The sequence below is a fragment of the Salmo salar genome, chromosome 05 (genome assembly GCF_965601325.2).
Source record: "Salmo salar chromosome 05, fSalSal1, whole genome shotgun sequence".
NCBI lineage: Eukaryota > Metazoa > Chordata > Actinopteri > Salmoniformes > Salmonidae > Salmo > Salmo salar.
The window spans coordinates 70,133,712-70,149,107 of record NC_138295.1 but is presented as its reverse complement, the minus strand read 5'-3'; the positions used below and the strand labels follow the sequence as shown (position 1 = coordinate 70,149,107).

Below are 15,396 nucleotides of genomic sequence, written 5' to 3'. Positions count from 1 at the left end.
CGAATAAAAATATGTAAATATATATATATACACGGGACACGACAAGAGGAGGGTAAAGGATGTCTGAACTGCTACGCCATCTTGGATGGTAATCTTCTCATGCACCTAATCCAGGCAAAGAACCCACAGTTGACAAATTTTCGGTAGACCCCATGGTATCAGTGTTAAATTGTTAAAGTCAACAGACGTCATCACTAGGATATCTAGCAATCCTATCAGTCCACTCTGCTGTGCATCCAGGGAGAGAACAAAGTGGCAGACTTCCTATCCTCATGCCCAAATGACCCATTTCTTTGCGCAAGAGCAGTCTATAGGCTACCTCAGGCCAGAATCACTTGCAACTATACTGTATAGCAACATACACTACATGACCAGAAGTATGTGGACAACAGCTTGTCGAACATCTCATTTCAAAATCATGGGCATTAATATGGAGTTGGTCTCCCTTTGCAGCTATAACAGCATCCACTCTTCTGGGAAGGCTTTCCAGTAGATGTTGGAACATTGCTGAGGGGACTTGCTTCCATTCAGCCGCAAGAGATTAGTGAAGTCAAATCAAATTTTATTTGTCACATGCGCCAAATACAACAGTGAAATTCTTACTTACAAGCCCTTAACCCTTAACCAACAATGCAGTTTGAAGAAAATACCTAAAAAAAAGTAAAGATAAGAATATCAAATAATTAAAGAGCAGCAGTAAATAACAATAGCGGGGCTATATACAGGGGGTACCGGTACAGAGACTATGTGCGGAGGCACCGGTGTCGAGGTAATTGAGGTAATATGTACATGTAGGTAGAATTATTAATGTGACTATGCATATATAATAACAGAGAGTAGCAGCAGCATAGAAGGGGGGGACAATGCAAATAGTCTGGGTAGCCATTTGATTAGATGTTCAGGAGTCTCATGGCTTGGGGTTAGAAGCTGTTTAGAAGCATCTTGGCCCTAGACTTGGCGCTCCGGTATCGCTTGCCGTGAGGTAGCAGAGAGAACAGTCTATGACTAGGGTGGCTGGAGTCTGACTATTTTTAGGGCCTTACTCTGACACTGCCTGGTATAGAGGTCCTGGATGGCAGGAAGGTTGGCCCCGGTAATGTACTGGGCCATACACACTACCCTCTGTAGCGCCTTGCGGTCGGAGGCCGAGCAGTTGCCATACCAGGTAGTGATGCAACCCGTCAGAATGCTCTCGATATAAGAGCTCAGGGACAGACCCAGATGCAGACACGGGAGGCAGATGGTTAGAGTGTTTGATATTTATTAGTACCAAAAGGGGTAGGCAAGAGAATAGTCGTGGACAAGCAAAAGGTCAAAACCAAATCAGAGTCCAGGAGGTACCGAGAGGACTAACAGGGAGGACTAGCAAAAGAGAGAATAGCAAAAGCAGGAGCACAGGAAAAACACGCTGGTTGACTTGAAACAGACAAGACAAACTGGCACAGAGAGACAGGAAACGCAGGGATAAATGCACTGGGGAAAATAAGCGAAAACTGGAGGGGGTGGAGACAATCACAAGGACAGGTGAAACAGATCAGGGCGTGACACTCGATGGTGCAGCTGTAAAACCTTTTGAGGATCTGAGGACCCATGCCAAATCTTTTCAGTCTCCTGAGGGGGAATAGGTTTTGTCATGCCCTCTTCACGACTGTCTTGGTGTGCTTGGACCATGTTAGTTTGTTGGTGATGTTGACTCCAAGGAACTTGAAGCTCTCACAACAGCCCCATCAATGAGAATGGGGGTGTGCTCGGTCCTCCTTTTCCTGTAGTCCACAATCATCTCCTTTGTCTTGATCAAATTGGTTGTTGTCCTTGTACCACAGGGTACAAGGACAACAAGGATACAAGGTCTAGGGTACAAGGTCTAGGGTTTCTGGGATAATGGTGTTGATGTGAGCCATGACCAGCCTTTCAAAGCATTTCATGGCTACAGACGTGAGTGATACGGGATCAGTAGTCATTTAAGCAGGTTACCTTAGTGTTCTTTGGCACACGGACTATGGTGGTCTGCTTGAAACATGTTGGTATTACAGACTCAGACAGGGAGAATGTTGACCTGCGGCCTTGTGAATGTTGACCTGTTTAAAGGTCTTACTCACATCGGCTGCGGAGAGCGTGATCACACAGTCATCCGGAACAGCTGATGCTCTCATGCATGTTTCAGTATTACCTGCCTCGAAGTGAGCATAGAAGTTATTTAGCTCGTCTGGTAAGTTTGTGTCACTGGGCTGTGCTTCCCTTTGTAGTCTGTTATAGTTTGCAAGCCCTGCCACATCCGACGAGCTTCAGAGCCGGTGTAGTACGATTCGATCTTAGTCCTGTATTGACACTTTGCCTGTTTGATGGTTCGTCGGAGGGCATAGCGGGATTTCTTATAAGCTTCCGGGTTAGAGTCCCGCTCCTTGAAAGCGGCAGCACTACCCTTTGCTCAGTGCGAATGTCACCTGTAGTCCATGGCTTCTGGTATGTACGTACAGTCACTGTGGGGACGACGTCCTCGATGCACTTATTGATGAAGTCAGTGACTGATGTGGTGTACTCCTCAATGCCATCGGAAGAATCCCGGAACATATTCCCGTCTGTGATAGCAAAACAGTCCTGTAGTTTAGTATCTGCTTCATCTGACCACTTTTTTTATAGACCGAGTCACTGGTGCTTCCTGCTTTAATTTTAGCTTGTAAGCAGGAATCAGCAGGATAGAATTATGGTCAGATTTGCCAAATGGAGAGTGAGGGAGAGCTTTGTATGCGTCTCTGTTTGTGGAGTAAAGGTGGTCTAGTTTTCTTCCCCTCTGGTTGCACATTTAACATGCTGATAGAAATAAGTTAAAACTGATTTAAGTTTCCCTGCATTAAAGTCCCCGGCCACTAGGAGCTCTTTTCGGTCATAAGAGACGGTAGCAGCAACATTATGTTCAAAATAAGTAACAATGTGAAAAAACTAACAAAATAGCATGGTTGGTTAAGAGCCAATAAAACGTCAGCCATCCCCTCTGGAGCCATCTCTTCAAAGTTCATCCACACCTGTCATGCTGAAACAGGAAAAGGCCTTCCCCAATCTGTAGCCACAAAAAAAACCTGACATCCTGTATCTTATGCAATTACCAGCCTCTATAATTATCCAATGAGTAGGCTAGCCTACATATGCGAGACGAGCCACACACACACACACACACACACACACACACACACACACAGTGGTGTAAAGTACTTAAGTAAAAATACTTTCAAGTACTACTTATGTAGTATCTGTACTTTACTATTTATCTTTTTTACAACTTTTACTTCACTACATTCATAAAGAAAATAATGTACTTTTTACTTCATACATTTTACCTGACACCCAAAAGTAGGACAGGAAAATCCCTACTGCCTCTGATCTGGTGGACTCACTAAACACAATGCATATTTTGTAAATTATGTCTGAATGTTGGAGTATGCCCCTGGCTATCCATACATTTTAAAAACAAGAAAATGGTGCCATCTGCTTTGCTTAAAAGAAGGAATTTGAAATTATTTATACTTCTACTTTTACTTTTGATACTTAATTATATTTTAGCAATTACATTTACTTTTGATACTTAAGTATATTTAGAACCAAATACTTTTAGACTTTTACTGGGTGACTCACTTTTACTTTAGTAACTTTCTATTAAGGTTCTATACTTTTACTCAAGTAGCCAATTGGGTACTTTTTCCACCACTGCACGCGCACACACACACACACACACACACACACACACACACACACACACAGACACAGACACAGAGAGAGAGCGAGAGAGCAAGAGAAGGAGATATACTTTTTATGGCGCCCTCTCACCTCATAACCCTTGCAAATAAGAACAGCACAACAGTCAACCGGTCAACTGTCATTGGTGCGCTTATCCCATGCCGCTAGTGGAGGTGTTCCTGTTCGTGTTCAGGTGAGCGCGTACAGTTAGTTTTACAGTCCTTATTCCGCTACTTTCATGAGCCACGGAGAGGAGGAGGAGGACCTGGGACACAGTTGGCCCATCGTGGTATACCTTCCCGCAATCCGGGGAAGAGCACGGAAGGAGGGGAGGCTGGACAGGGAGAGGACGAGGCATCAGAGGACGATAACACGGAGAGCGGACACAGTCGACGCCAACGCGACATGGAGATGACAACCCGCAATTTGCACCTCAACTCCAAAGTTGACAATTGCGATGGAGTGATCAACAGAAACGGCGGTGACCTGACTGAGATATCTGTACCGCTGTCCCACTCCGGGAAGCGTATGCCTCAAATCGAGGGGGGCAATCTTTATAGATTGCGAGATAGAAAGGTTTTATTGGAGGACAAAAAGCGTCTGTGCGCTTGGGCTCTGGGCACCGCGCTGCTTGGGACACTGCTCATGATACTGCACGCGGAGCTGTGCCCGTTTATTTACCAACCAGTAAGTCATTTTGGTCACGTCACATTCCGTAAAATTCACTTTCAACAAGACTTAAAATATAATCATGCTACCTAATTTATCAAGGAAAGGATAACAAATCCCTGGCTATTAAAGTTGTTTGCTGTTGGTTTTCAGTTTCAGTGAAATAAAGTGGACCTACATTATAGTCTTGCAACACTCAAGTTGAAAGAGAGGAACTGAAAGAGCTGTTTCTATTTAAAAAATAATAAGATCTAGACAGTGAATTTAAAGTACTAGGCTTCCCTCAGAAAGATAACATTCAAAGTGGCTCAAAGACAGTTGTCATGCATATGCCACTATTTCCACTTTGCACAGACCATTATGGATATTTAGCAGATTCATCATTTCTCAGCTCACATATTTTGATTAATCAAGAGACAAGTTATCATGTGCCAAAAAAGTGATTTAGTCTAAGACACCTGTTGACCTGTCATAGCCACATGCCAGAGAGAGAGAGAGAGAGAGAGAGAGAGAGAGAGAGAGAGAGAGAGAGAGAGAGAGAGAGAGAGAGAGAGAGAAGTCAGTGGTACATTGTATTTGGAAAGCTCACAATATATGATTCCCCTTAGAACAGCAAATACCATCATGATTAGCAAATTACTGTTGATTAGGCTAGTGGTGAGAACACCAAGCTTGTCCTTGTAATAAGTAAAATAAATGAGATTGATTCTCTAGCTAATCGTTAACTACACCTGTTTGACACCACAAGGATGGCACAGGGACCATGTTGGTTTGGTGAGCTAGAGACCTCTTTAGGGTTGAATACCTTGTCCCCATCTGACCAATGATAAAATTACCAGCAACGCAGACCTCAACAGCAGCATGTAATACAACTGAAACCTGCAAGAATCAACTGAACTACTGCTGGCCAGGCCACCACAGAAATTCATTGAATAGTAGCAACTATCTCAGAGAACCAGATATCCTGTGTATAGCCCTAGTACTCTGACTAAGCTGCTCAAGAGAGTCTGAGAATAGGTCACAGACCTACTGACCACTATTTGTGGGGGTTTTTATGAGTGAATGTCACCCCCCTTGTGTGGAGAATGAATATCAACCTCTGCATGAATAATTAACATGTTAAAGGAATACTTTGGGATTTTGGCAATGAGGCCTGTTATCTACTTCCCCAGAGTCAGATGAACTTTTGGATGCCATTTTTATGTCTCTGTGTCTAGTATGAAGGAAGTTGGATGTAGTTTCACGAGCCAATGCTAACTAGCATTAGCGCAATGACTGGAAGTCTATGGGTAACTGCTAGCATGCTCTGGGGAAGTATAAAGGGTCTCATTACCAAAATCTTGAAGTGATTTGACATAAAGTGGTCAGTCAGACGGACAGAAAACAGGTGTTGTTGATTCAACATAAAGATCATGAACGTCATTATCAACCTACATGTGCCCTGTAGCTCTACCACAAAGTCCTTGGATTAATCTATGTACAGAAATACTAGATCCAGTCCATTCATGGGAAGAGAACGGAATGGCGTGTCTAATTGCTGTCGTAACCATTTCCTTGATTAACAGACCCGTTAAACAAGCATGACTTGCATCGCAGAACAATAGCATAACCCATACCTGGGATTTGAACCTGGTGACCTTCTGATTATGAGCCCATTTCCAGGACCACTGCTCGGTACTGCCGTCTCTTCACATTAACATACAGATTAGGGTGGATAACAACACCAGTCCTCACAATCAAGCAGTTTTTAACTCCGTCCCACTGAAGTTCTAGAATATACGTGCCAGTTCCATAAGTATAAAAGAGGCTCTCAGCAACTCAACCATGATGCAACCAAATGTCAGACCACCTTAACACTATAAGGTAGGTGTTTCCTACCCTGGTGTAACCAGCCTGACCAATCCACTCGCCATTTTTTCAATTCACTTTCACTTATCAAATGAAGCGAAAACAATAGAGTGAAACAATCGTTTAGCCTGGTTATACCTGCCTGGCCGTTCAGTGAAAGGAGATCCAATCTGAGGTCCATATACTTAGAGGTAGTTACAGCTAGATGAGCAAGCTATAGCCCATGTCCAGCTGACCTAATTCCTCCATGTAATGATCTCAAGGCAAGTGAAGTGAAAACTGCTGAGTGCAGCAGTCAGGCTGTTTAAATCATGCTGATTTCAGGGAAAGGAGATCCAATCTGTTTGTTTGATTAATATGATTGTCATGATTGATCAAATATTGATTTCCAACTAGGCCTACACGCAGTGTAAGCCTGGGCCTGGAAGAAGTTGATGTTGCAAACAGCTCCATATGCTGATGAATCTGGCAATTACCCAGGCAGGCATTCCCATGCATTTTCCCCTATACATTATCTTGATTTTGAAAACCAATTGAGTTTGCCAAACTATTATTTTTGGAAATGCATGGCTACATGATGAGTGAGAAATGGATGCTCAGATCCCTGGTATACCCTCTCTGCATGACAGTGTATTTAAGGATACTTTTCCTTGGAAACCAGGTAATGCAGGATGAGGAAAATGTGCTATTTGTGGTACTTTTTCCACATTTGTTTCCCTTCACAGCTAGTGTTTCTCAGGTTGCCCACGGTCATTTTGGATCTTTCCACATCATTTGTGGTTCATTAGAGACTGTTGAATAATGCAAGAGTTTCACCTCTCCTGGAGAAGGGGGGCTGGGCTAGGCTGGGCTGATTGTCAAGGTCTTTGGGTCAGCATGCCAGACTGATAAGGCAGAAAGGGATCTTAGAGTGTGACCATCTAGTTAGTTACATCTGCTAATCTGCTCTGTGTTTTCCTAGGTGTATATGTCCTCAGGTTTGACTGTGTGCCAAGAGGATGCATTTCTAAAGTAAAGCAAATACAACATCATCATGTCGTGACTGTAAAAACAAAACAAACAGCAATGATTATTATTATTAGGCCTACCAGTTGTTTGGGTGTGCCATTGCCACGGAACACAGCACACGAAGACATTGTTGCAAATCAACTAGACATTTACATTTACATTTAAGTCATTTAGCAGACGCTCTTATCCAGAGCGACTACCTTATCAAAGTGGTCAACAGCGGGGTTTTATTTATTTTAATAATTAATTCAGAATTATGATGAATGTTTCAGGCTCTACTCACATCATCTACTCACAGCGTCTGTCTGAAGGCTGTTGGGATGGATTCTGGCCTGCATTGGTCTTGGGTGGCCTTTCTGTATGTCCAAGGCCTGGATAAACAACCCGTGTTACAGTTACTACAAATGAGGTAGTTTCAAAAAGGCTTGAAATTACTCTGTTTCCAAAGGGAAAATATTACAAAACAAATGTACACACTCGAAGCAAGCAACGTGCTGTGGTCTCCGTGTGATAGAGGTCTAATAATGTAGTCAAATTAACGTTACGCTGAGTCCAAGTATGCTTGGGATAAAATTAGACATGATGCAGATGCTACAAGTGAAATTGTGGAAAACAATCAACATTGCCAAGGTACGTCACACCATACCATCTTTCTGCGTTGAAGTTTCCCTAATGTTGTCTGAAAATTGCAATTATATCTTTTAGAACGTAAACTCCAACCACCCATCATTAAATCAACTCCCCGTTAAAACTTTCATCGAGGTTACATCAGTTGCCTGCTTGGACGTCATACCAATAAACAGCACACCTTTTATCACTTAGCCTATTGTCGAGAAGATCGTTTCAAGTACAGTGAAGTCAAGTGATAGTTACTCACAGAGTCTATTATGAAGACACTCATAGCCTACTTATCTGATGTGTTGACATATTCGCGGGAAGTAGTATGCCCGCGCTGAAGGTCCGCTAATACAGGACTAGTAAAGGCACAGTGCACTACTTTTGTGAAAATATTTAAACTAAATCTATTTGTATTTGAGTGTTTACCAGCATTTGTTACTTGAGTCTGATAATTATCTGTACAAAACAGTTAATCTGATAATATTGTACTTGTGGAATATAAAAAAAACTTGTTTGATATATGTTTTCCAGTTTATTGAAATACTCTGCAAATGCAACTTATTTCTATGTGTAAATTGAAACGGCCTATTCATTCATTTTACATTTCAGTAGACGATCTTAACCAGAGCAATTTACAGTAGTGAGTGCATACATTTTCGTACTGGTCACCTGTGGGAATTGAACTCACAACCCTGGCGTTGCAAGCGCTATGTTCTAACAACGAAGCACCATCATCACATCACATCATCATAAACCACTTGATGTCTGGATGTACTAAATTACTGTATTGCACATTGTTTTTCTTCACGGTGATGGAAATGTTTGATGACAGGGTATTGTTCTTTCTGGATTCTATTATAATGACAATCGCAGAGAAAAAGACAGGGCAACAACTCTTACAATTACAACTACTGAATCCAACAAGATACTGTTCTTAATTATACAACTACCTTTTTTTTCCTAAAGTGGCGATACTGAAGAAGAAAAAATGTATGCCCATTGCTACAGATGTCAATATCGGTCCGCTAATACTAGTAAAGGCCCAGTGCACTACTTTTGTGAAAATATATGTTTTTAAGTTTTCACATTTTATTTTTATTTGTATTAATATATATTTTTTAATTCTAATTTTTCAATGGGTGCTGCAACACCCTCAGCACCCCCACTTCCAGCGGCTATGCTCATAGCTACAGAAGCCAAATCCTGTTCCTTTTTATTTCATCTAACTAAATGTACCATGATCTTTAGGTTTTGATAAAGTTGATAAACTGATTTAGGCCTCTTGGATAGCATGTCACCTCTCACCTGGTTAGTAACTGGCTTACAAAGCCGGCCCTAGCCTTTTTGGGGCCCTAAGTGACATTTCGCCATAGGGCAGAGAGAATATTTAGCAATTTTATAACTAATTTCATGCAATCCTACTCATTTTGCCATGGGGCAGAGAGAAGATTTAGCCATTTTATAACAGATTTCATGCAATCCTACTCATTTTGCTATAGGGAGGAGAGACATTTTTGCAGTTTTTTGCACTGACTTATGCCATGTTAATATGATATCTGAGTGAGAGCAAATAACAAAATCAATGGGAGCCCCCTGGAGATCAGGGCCCCTGGGTAATTCAACCATGATTAGATGATTACTAGTTTATATAGCTGGCTAGATCAATATGCAAACAATTAGCTGACGTGCTAACTGAGTGAGTCTCAGTGAATGACATAACAAGAGAAAAACTGCTTATGCACAACCAAATTTTGAAATTGCACCTTGTGTATTCTACTATTCTAGCTCTCAACAGTAAGTTGAGACCCTGACTGAGTTTCTAAAATAACCACTAAACAAAAAAACGCTACTTTTTTGGGGTCGGGGGCACCCTAGCACCCTAAGCGTTTGCTTATGTCGCTTAGTGGCTAGGGCCGGCTCTGCTAGTTTATAAAGATCGTTTTAATGCATCAGCTAGGAGCTTAGTAGGCCTACACTCATTTTATTTGGTTGCACGACCTGGTGGTTCACTTGAAGTCAATACTTCATATAATGCCAGGTCAATAGGCCGACTTTATCACATGCCGCCCAAGTGTGTTCGTGAGGGTGCATGTGTATCTCACACATTATAAAGTTGTCACCAAATCAGTGTGCGTGTCCAGTGGAGGCTGAAGGTCAGAGCATTCCACTAACACTAACATACTGCTACTGGAAAATGCTAAATGGAAAATAATCAAAAACAGAAGCACTGTTGGAATAACTTTAAACCTCCCTTTAATGTCTTTATCTTCTCTATCCTCCTCTTCCTCCTCAGGGCTCCCGCTATGCCTTTATCATCAACTGCTCCATCAGCATGTCCACTGGGTGTCTTCTGATTCTCATCGTAGCCTTCCATTATAAGGACATCAGGGTGAGTGTGTGTTCTCTCTGACCTCTGACACCATTACTGACTGTGCAGCCCTGGAGGGAACTGTGTTACTCTTTGGACGGAGGAGTTGAAGAAAAGGCTTACATTAAATCACGTACTATTAAAGGTACTTCTCTCCTTTATGAATGCTACTTGCTCGGCCGGCCCGCTCATTAGGCAGGACTAATCCTGCCTAATGATTGACGAGGGCGCCATTTTCTGAGCTAAACTGACAAAGACGCACCTCCAACAACAACACATAAAACCTCACATAATTCTGCCTAAAAACAATTACAATTTCTCTCAACCAGTGGCATATGGGCTTTTTAGGTGAGGGATGATGCCTCCCTTTGATAAGCAGTGCTCACTTTGTCAAAGGCAGGGATGCGAAATATCTTGCTTGTCTATTCCCAGCGTGCCTCTCCAGGGTGCTGTTGGAGAGACACATCGCTGCAGCACTCCACCAACATTTTGTCAAAAATCTAACATAAATCATGTGGCAGATATAGGTTATGGTAAAAAGAGTATGTGACCTTTTCTGTAGCCTACAGGCTAGAGATAAAATGTATGATAATGTAACGAGACAAACACATTTTATGTCATGCAGATTTTTCCAATCAAATAGCCTAACCTAAATGGCGCTCAATCAAATAAAAAATGCGCTTTCATGTTAACAAACAACATATCCTAAAAACAGGACTGGTCAAAGTAAAATGGACAATATGGAATGGACAATCACAACTGTTGTCCAGGAGTTTCACCCCATTGTCATGATCAGTGGTTTCAAGTTTGTATCGGTAATTTTTTGACAAGCTGATCATAGCGAAAAATAAAATACTTCTGCATTTCCTGCTGTGTAAACACATTGCAAATCGGCTCGAGCTAACTTCTGATGAAGTTGGGTAGCTGATATTCAGAGCATAAATAGCCAAATTGATTAGTCTTTTGGACGTCTTTTTTTGGTGCAGTTCCGGACTGGCCTTGATTTCCACATCCATGGACATTGGTTTTGGTAAATTCCTTTTTTCAACTTTCATTCAGAACCGAAAATGAACCTGATTTCAATGTCCTGGAAAATGTGTATTTTAAACATATGGAAAATACCTTTTCACCTTTCATTCAGAACCTAAATTAAACCTAACTTCAACATCTGGAAAATATGTCTTTTAAACGTCATTTTGCTTACTGGGACTATTCTAGTTTTGTGGGGGGGCTGCATTTTTTGGTCTCGCCTATGGTGGCAGGGCGGCAAGGTGTTTTTTGTTTTGATACTTCTTGTTTGATCTGGAAGTGAATTGCTCAAGTTGTGTGGCTGTCCTACCAAAATTCAGCCGTTGGTTTGTTCATCGATTGGTGACAAAAAACTCTGATGCAACTTGATGATATCTTGAGTACACACACATACTGTCAGCAGGACTTCTTAGTAAATAACCATGCGGTGGCTTACACACATATGCACGTTCCCCCTGATGAGACTCGAATCCACAGAGATTTGTACAGTTCTCTGTGGTGGTCATCTTATTTTCATCCTTGCTCTGTAATACCTTGTCAATGCACAAGGTGCCAGGACTTTGGTGAAGATACTGAAATTCAATTTGTTAAGACAGTCATTCCATGTCCTTACTGCTCAGTATAGAAGTCAACAAGGTGCTATATGATAAACAGGTTTAGTGCAAGTGTGAAGACTGTGCAGAAGTAGATATATTTTATGTACCACTCAGTGCAGTACATTGTTAAGTTTTTAGACAAAAGGGTAGGCAACCAGAAGGTTTTTCAGGGCACACTGCCCGGTCTTTAAACGCCTGTTAGTTTGACATCCGTGTGTAGGCCTATCTGAGAGGAGGGGGGCTCTGCACAAGTGCTGTGGGGAGATAAGGGAGGTGAGGTTTCAAGCATGGGTGGAGGTTATCATTTTTGGGCTCTGCCTTTGGGCCTCCATGTTTAGGCTGAAAACAAAACATGCCGGCAGCGCAACCTAGCGTTAACCTTTCTCACTCTCAAAAAAACACAGAAAAGAGAAGGACATTATCAGAGAAATGAAGCATAGAAAGAAAAAATTGGAAGAGGAAAATGGACATACCCCTCTTAATCATCACGTGAGCAGCGTTCAGGACGGTGTGCAGGCGGAGAGAGCGATATGTGGCTGGGGTCCCCAGGCGCTAGTGAGTATCTAAACACACGTTCCCAGGGATATGGGCTGTCAATATCATCCCCTGTCTCTACATGATCTCCAACCCTAAGCCTCTTACCAGCTCCCATTCCCATTGGGTTCCAATGGCCCTGCTTGTACAGTGACAGGCCCAGCTTCTGGCTTGGATCAATTCCAGTATGAGTACCACTTACTCCCTCCCCTTTCAGTCACATATAAAGAGCCCTCTTCATTGGTGGCAGATCATTTGCATTACCGGAGGGCCTCTTTTCATTCTGCTGTGTGTGATATACTTTTAATGAGAATCACAGGTGCGTAGTGTTTACACACAGGATTTGAACATTTTAAATTCTTTGTAAATATTCAATACGTTCAAGGCAATTGTATTTGCTTACCGGTATATACTGTATAACAACAATGTACAAATAAGAACAAGACTTTCTAATTGTAAAAATGTAGGGTAAGATTGGTTGGTAATGGACTGTATTTTTATGTTGGCTTGCTGGTGGTTTGGGTGTGGGCTACCCAGGTGGTGTGTCTATGAGAACACATGAGATGGAGGTACAGTTGAATTTCTATAAACGTTTCCAAAGATAAAAGACAAGGAAAAGAACTTGTGCCAACAAAGAACTGAAATGAACTGTAATGTTTGTCAGAATGCCACACGGATTAGCCACAGATTAATAAAATGTCCAAACACTTCTGCCCAAATAAGCGAAGAATATGGTGGACCAACGCGTCAAACTTGGCCATCGTTAGCCAATAAAAAGAAACTCCCGGCGTATAGGCAATGGCTTAATCGTCTTAATCTACCAACCAATAATCTCCCACAACAACTTACCCCTAACCCTCCCCTATACACTAGCACATCACAAGCATAGAGCCATGCCTTGCAGTCGTGTGATTCGCTAAAATTAAATGATGGCAAATACTTTACTCAGTTGGTCACTCCTATAGAATTCTATGGTCACTCCCACTGAGGCCAACTTTGAGTGGTTGATATACCAAGTTTATATGTGCTTTGCACAATAGATTGGGTAATGAGAAAGTAAGTCCAGGGGAATAGCTCTCTGGCCACTGGTGGAGGTGTTGACTCGATGTCTACAGGTGGAGGTGTTGACTCGATGGCCACAGGTGGAGGTGTTGACTCAATGGCCACTGGTGGAGATGTTGATTTGATGGCCACTGGTGGTGTTGTTGACTCAATGGCCTTTAGTGGTGTTGACTCGATGGCCACTGGTGGAGGTGTTGACTCAATGGCCATTAATGGAGGTGTTGACTCGATGGCCACTGGGGGAGGTGTTGACTCGATGGCCATTAGTGGAGGTGTTGATTCGATGGCCACTGGTGGAGGTGTTGGCTTGATGGCCACTGGTGGAGGTGTTGGATTGATGGCCACTGGTGGAGGTGTTGGCTTGATGGCCACTGGTGGAGGTGTTTGCTTGATGGCCACTGGTGGATTTGTTGACTTGTTGGCCACTGGTGGAGTTGTTGGCTTGATGGCCACTGGTGGAGCTGTTGGCCATTGTCCACAGGAACTGGAATGGGGCACCAGCCACAGTGTGAGGTCAGCTTGCCTCTGTAGGTACTGGCCCACTGGCCACTGGAGGTACTGGGTCTTCTGTGTTAGGGGGCACAGGGTAACCTTACACGGGAGCCTGGCTGGCCTCTGGGACTGGAGCTAGGGTGACTCCATTGACTACTGCAGACCTGACAAACTAGATATGGGACTGCACAAGGTACTGCAGTGGAGATGGGAGTTGTAGTCTGAAAGGGTACTGCAGTGGAGATGGAGTTGTAGTCTGAAAGGGTACTGCAGTGGAGATGGAGTTGTAGTCTGAAAGGGTACTGCAGTGGAAATGGAGGTGGAATCTAAAAGGGTACTGCAGTGGAGATGGCGTTATAGTCTGAAAGGGTACTGCAGTGGAGATGGAGTTGTAGTCTGAAAGGGTAGTGCAGTGGAGATGGAGTTGTAGTCTGAAAGGGTACTGCAGTGGAGATGGAGTTGTAGACTGAAAGGGTACTGCAGTGGAGATGGAGTTGTAGACTGAAAGGGTACTGCAGTGGAGATGGAGTTGTAGACTGAAAGGGTACTGCAGTGGAGATGGAGTTGTAGTCTGAAAGGGTAGTGCAGTGGAGATGGAGTTGTAGTCTGAAAGGGTACTGCAGTGGAGATGGAGTTGTAGACTGAAAGGGTACTGCAGTGGAGATGGAGTTGTAGACTGAAAGGGTACTGCAGTGGAGATGGAGTTGAAGTCTGAAAGGGTACTGCAGTGGAGATGGAGTTGTAGTCTGAAAGGGTACTGCATTGAAGATGGAGTTGTAGTCTGAAAGGGTACTGCAGTTGAGGCTGGGAATGAAGGTAGAGCACAAGGAACTGGAGTTTAGGCTTGAGCTCTTAAGAATAGGTAATTGTAGAGTTTTGGACCAATCCATTTCTGAAATGAGGCTTGGAGTGGGACTGGGATGGATGGTTTCTTCGTTTCCATCCACCTGATTTGATGCATAATCTCCCTCATTCTCTATCTAAAGATGAGCCCTCAGTCAACTGGGAATCTGTACTCCATTGTTGTCCTTCCACCAGGATAGCCCGATCAGGCTCGAAGGATGTAAAAACTGGTTAGGGTTGGTTGGTCAAGGACTGTATTTTGAGGTTGGTTTGCTCTACCCTGGCGGTTAGTCTATAAGAACACAGGAGATGGAGGTACAGTTGAATTTCTATAAACACAGGTGAAAGGTAAGGAAATTAACTTACACCAACAAGCTTCAGGTGAGCCAATTTCAAGGGAAGGTGTGGCAATATCAAGGGAAGGGTGTGGCAATATTAAGGGAAGGTGTGGCAATAATTAGGGAAGGGTGTGGCAATATCAAGGGAAGACTATGGCAATATCAAGGGAAGAGTGTGGCAATATCAAGGGAAGAGTGTGGCAATATCAAGGGAAGACTGTGGCAATATCAAGGGAAGACTGTGGCAATATCAAGGGAA

The 15,396-nt window shown here is 42.9% G+C and overlaps 1 protein-coding gene across 2 annotated transcripts in view; it reads left to right on the top strand.

The window, feature by feature from the left end:
- Nucleotides 1-3,738: 3,738 nt before the first annotated feature.
- Nucleotides 3,739-15,396, top strand: part of LOC106605605 (intermediate conductance calcium-activated potassium channel protein 4) — a 52,805-nt gene continuing 41,147 nt past the window's right edge. For both annotated transcript variants that reach the window (XM_045718673.2, XM_082975469.1), the window contains exons 1-2: nt 3,739-4,419; nt 10,169-10,264. In XM_045718673.2, coding sequence (XP_045574629.1) covers nt 4,138-4,419; nt 10,169-10,264 — 378 coding nt within the window. In that variant the 5' untranslated portion in view covers nt 3,739-4,137. The remainder of the gene's footprint in view (nt 4,420-10,168; nt 10,265-15,396) is intronic.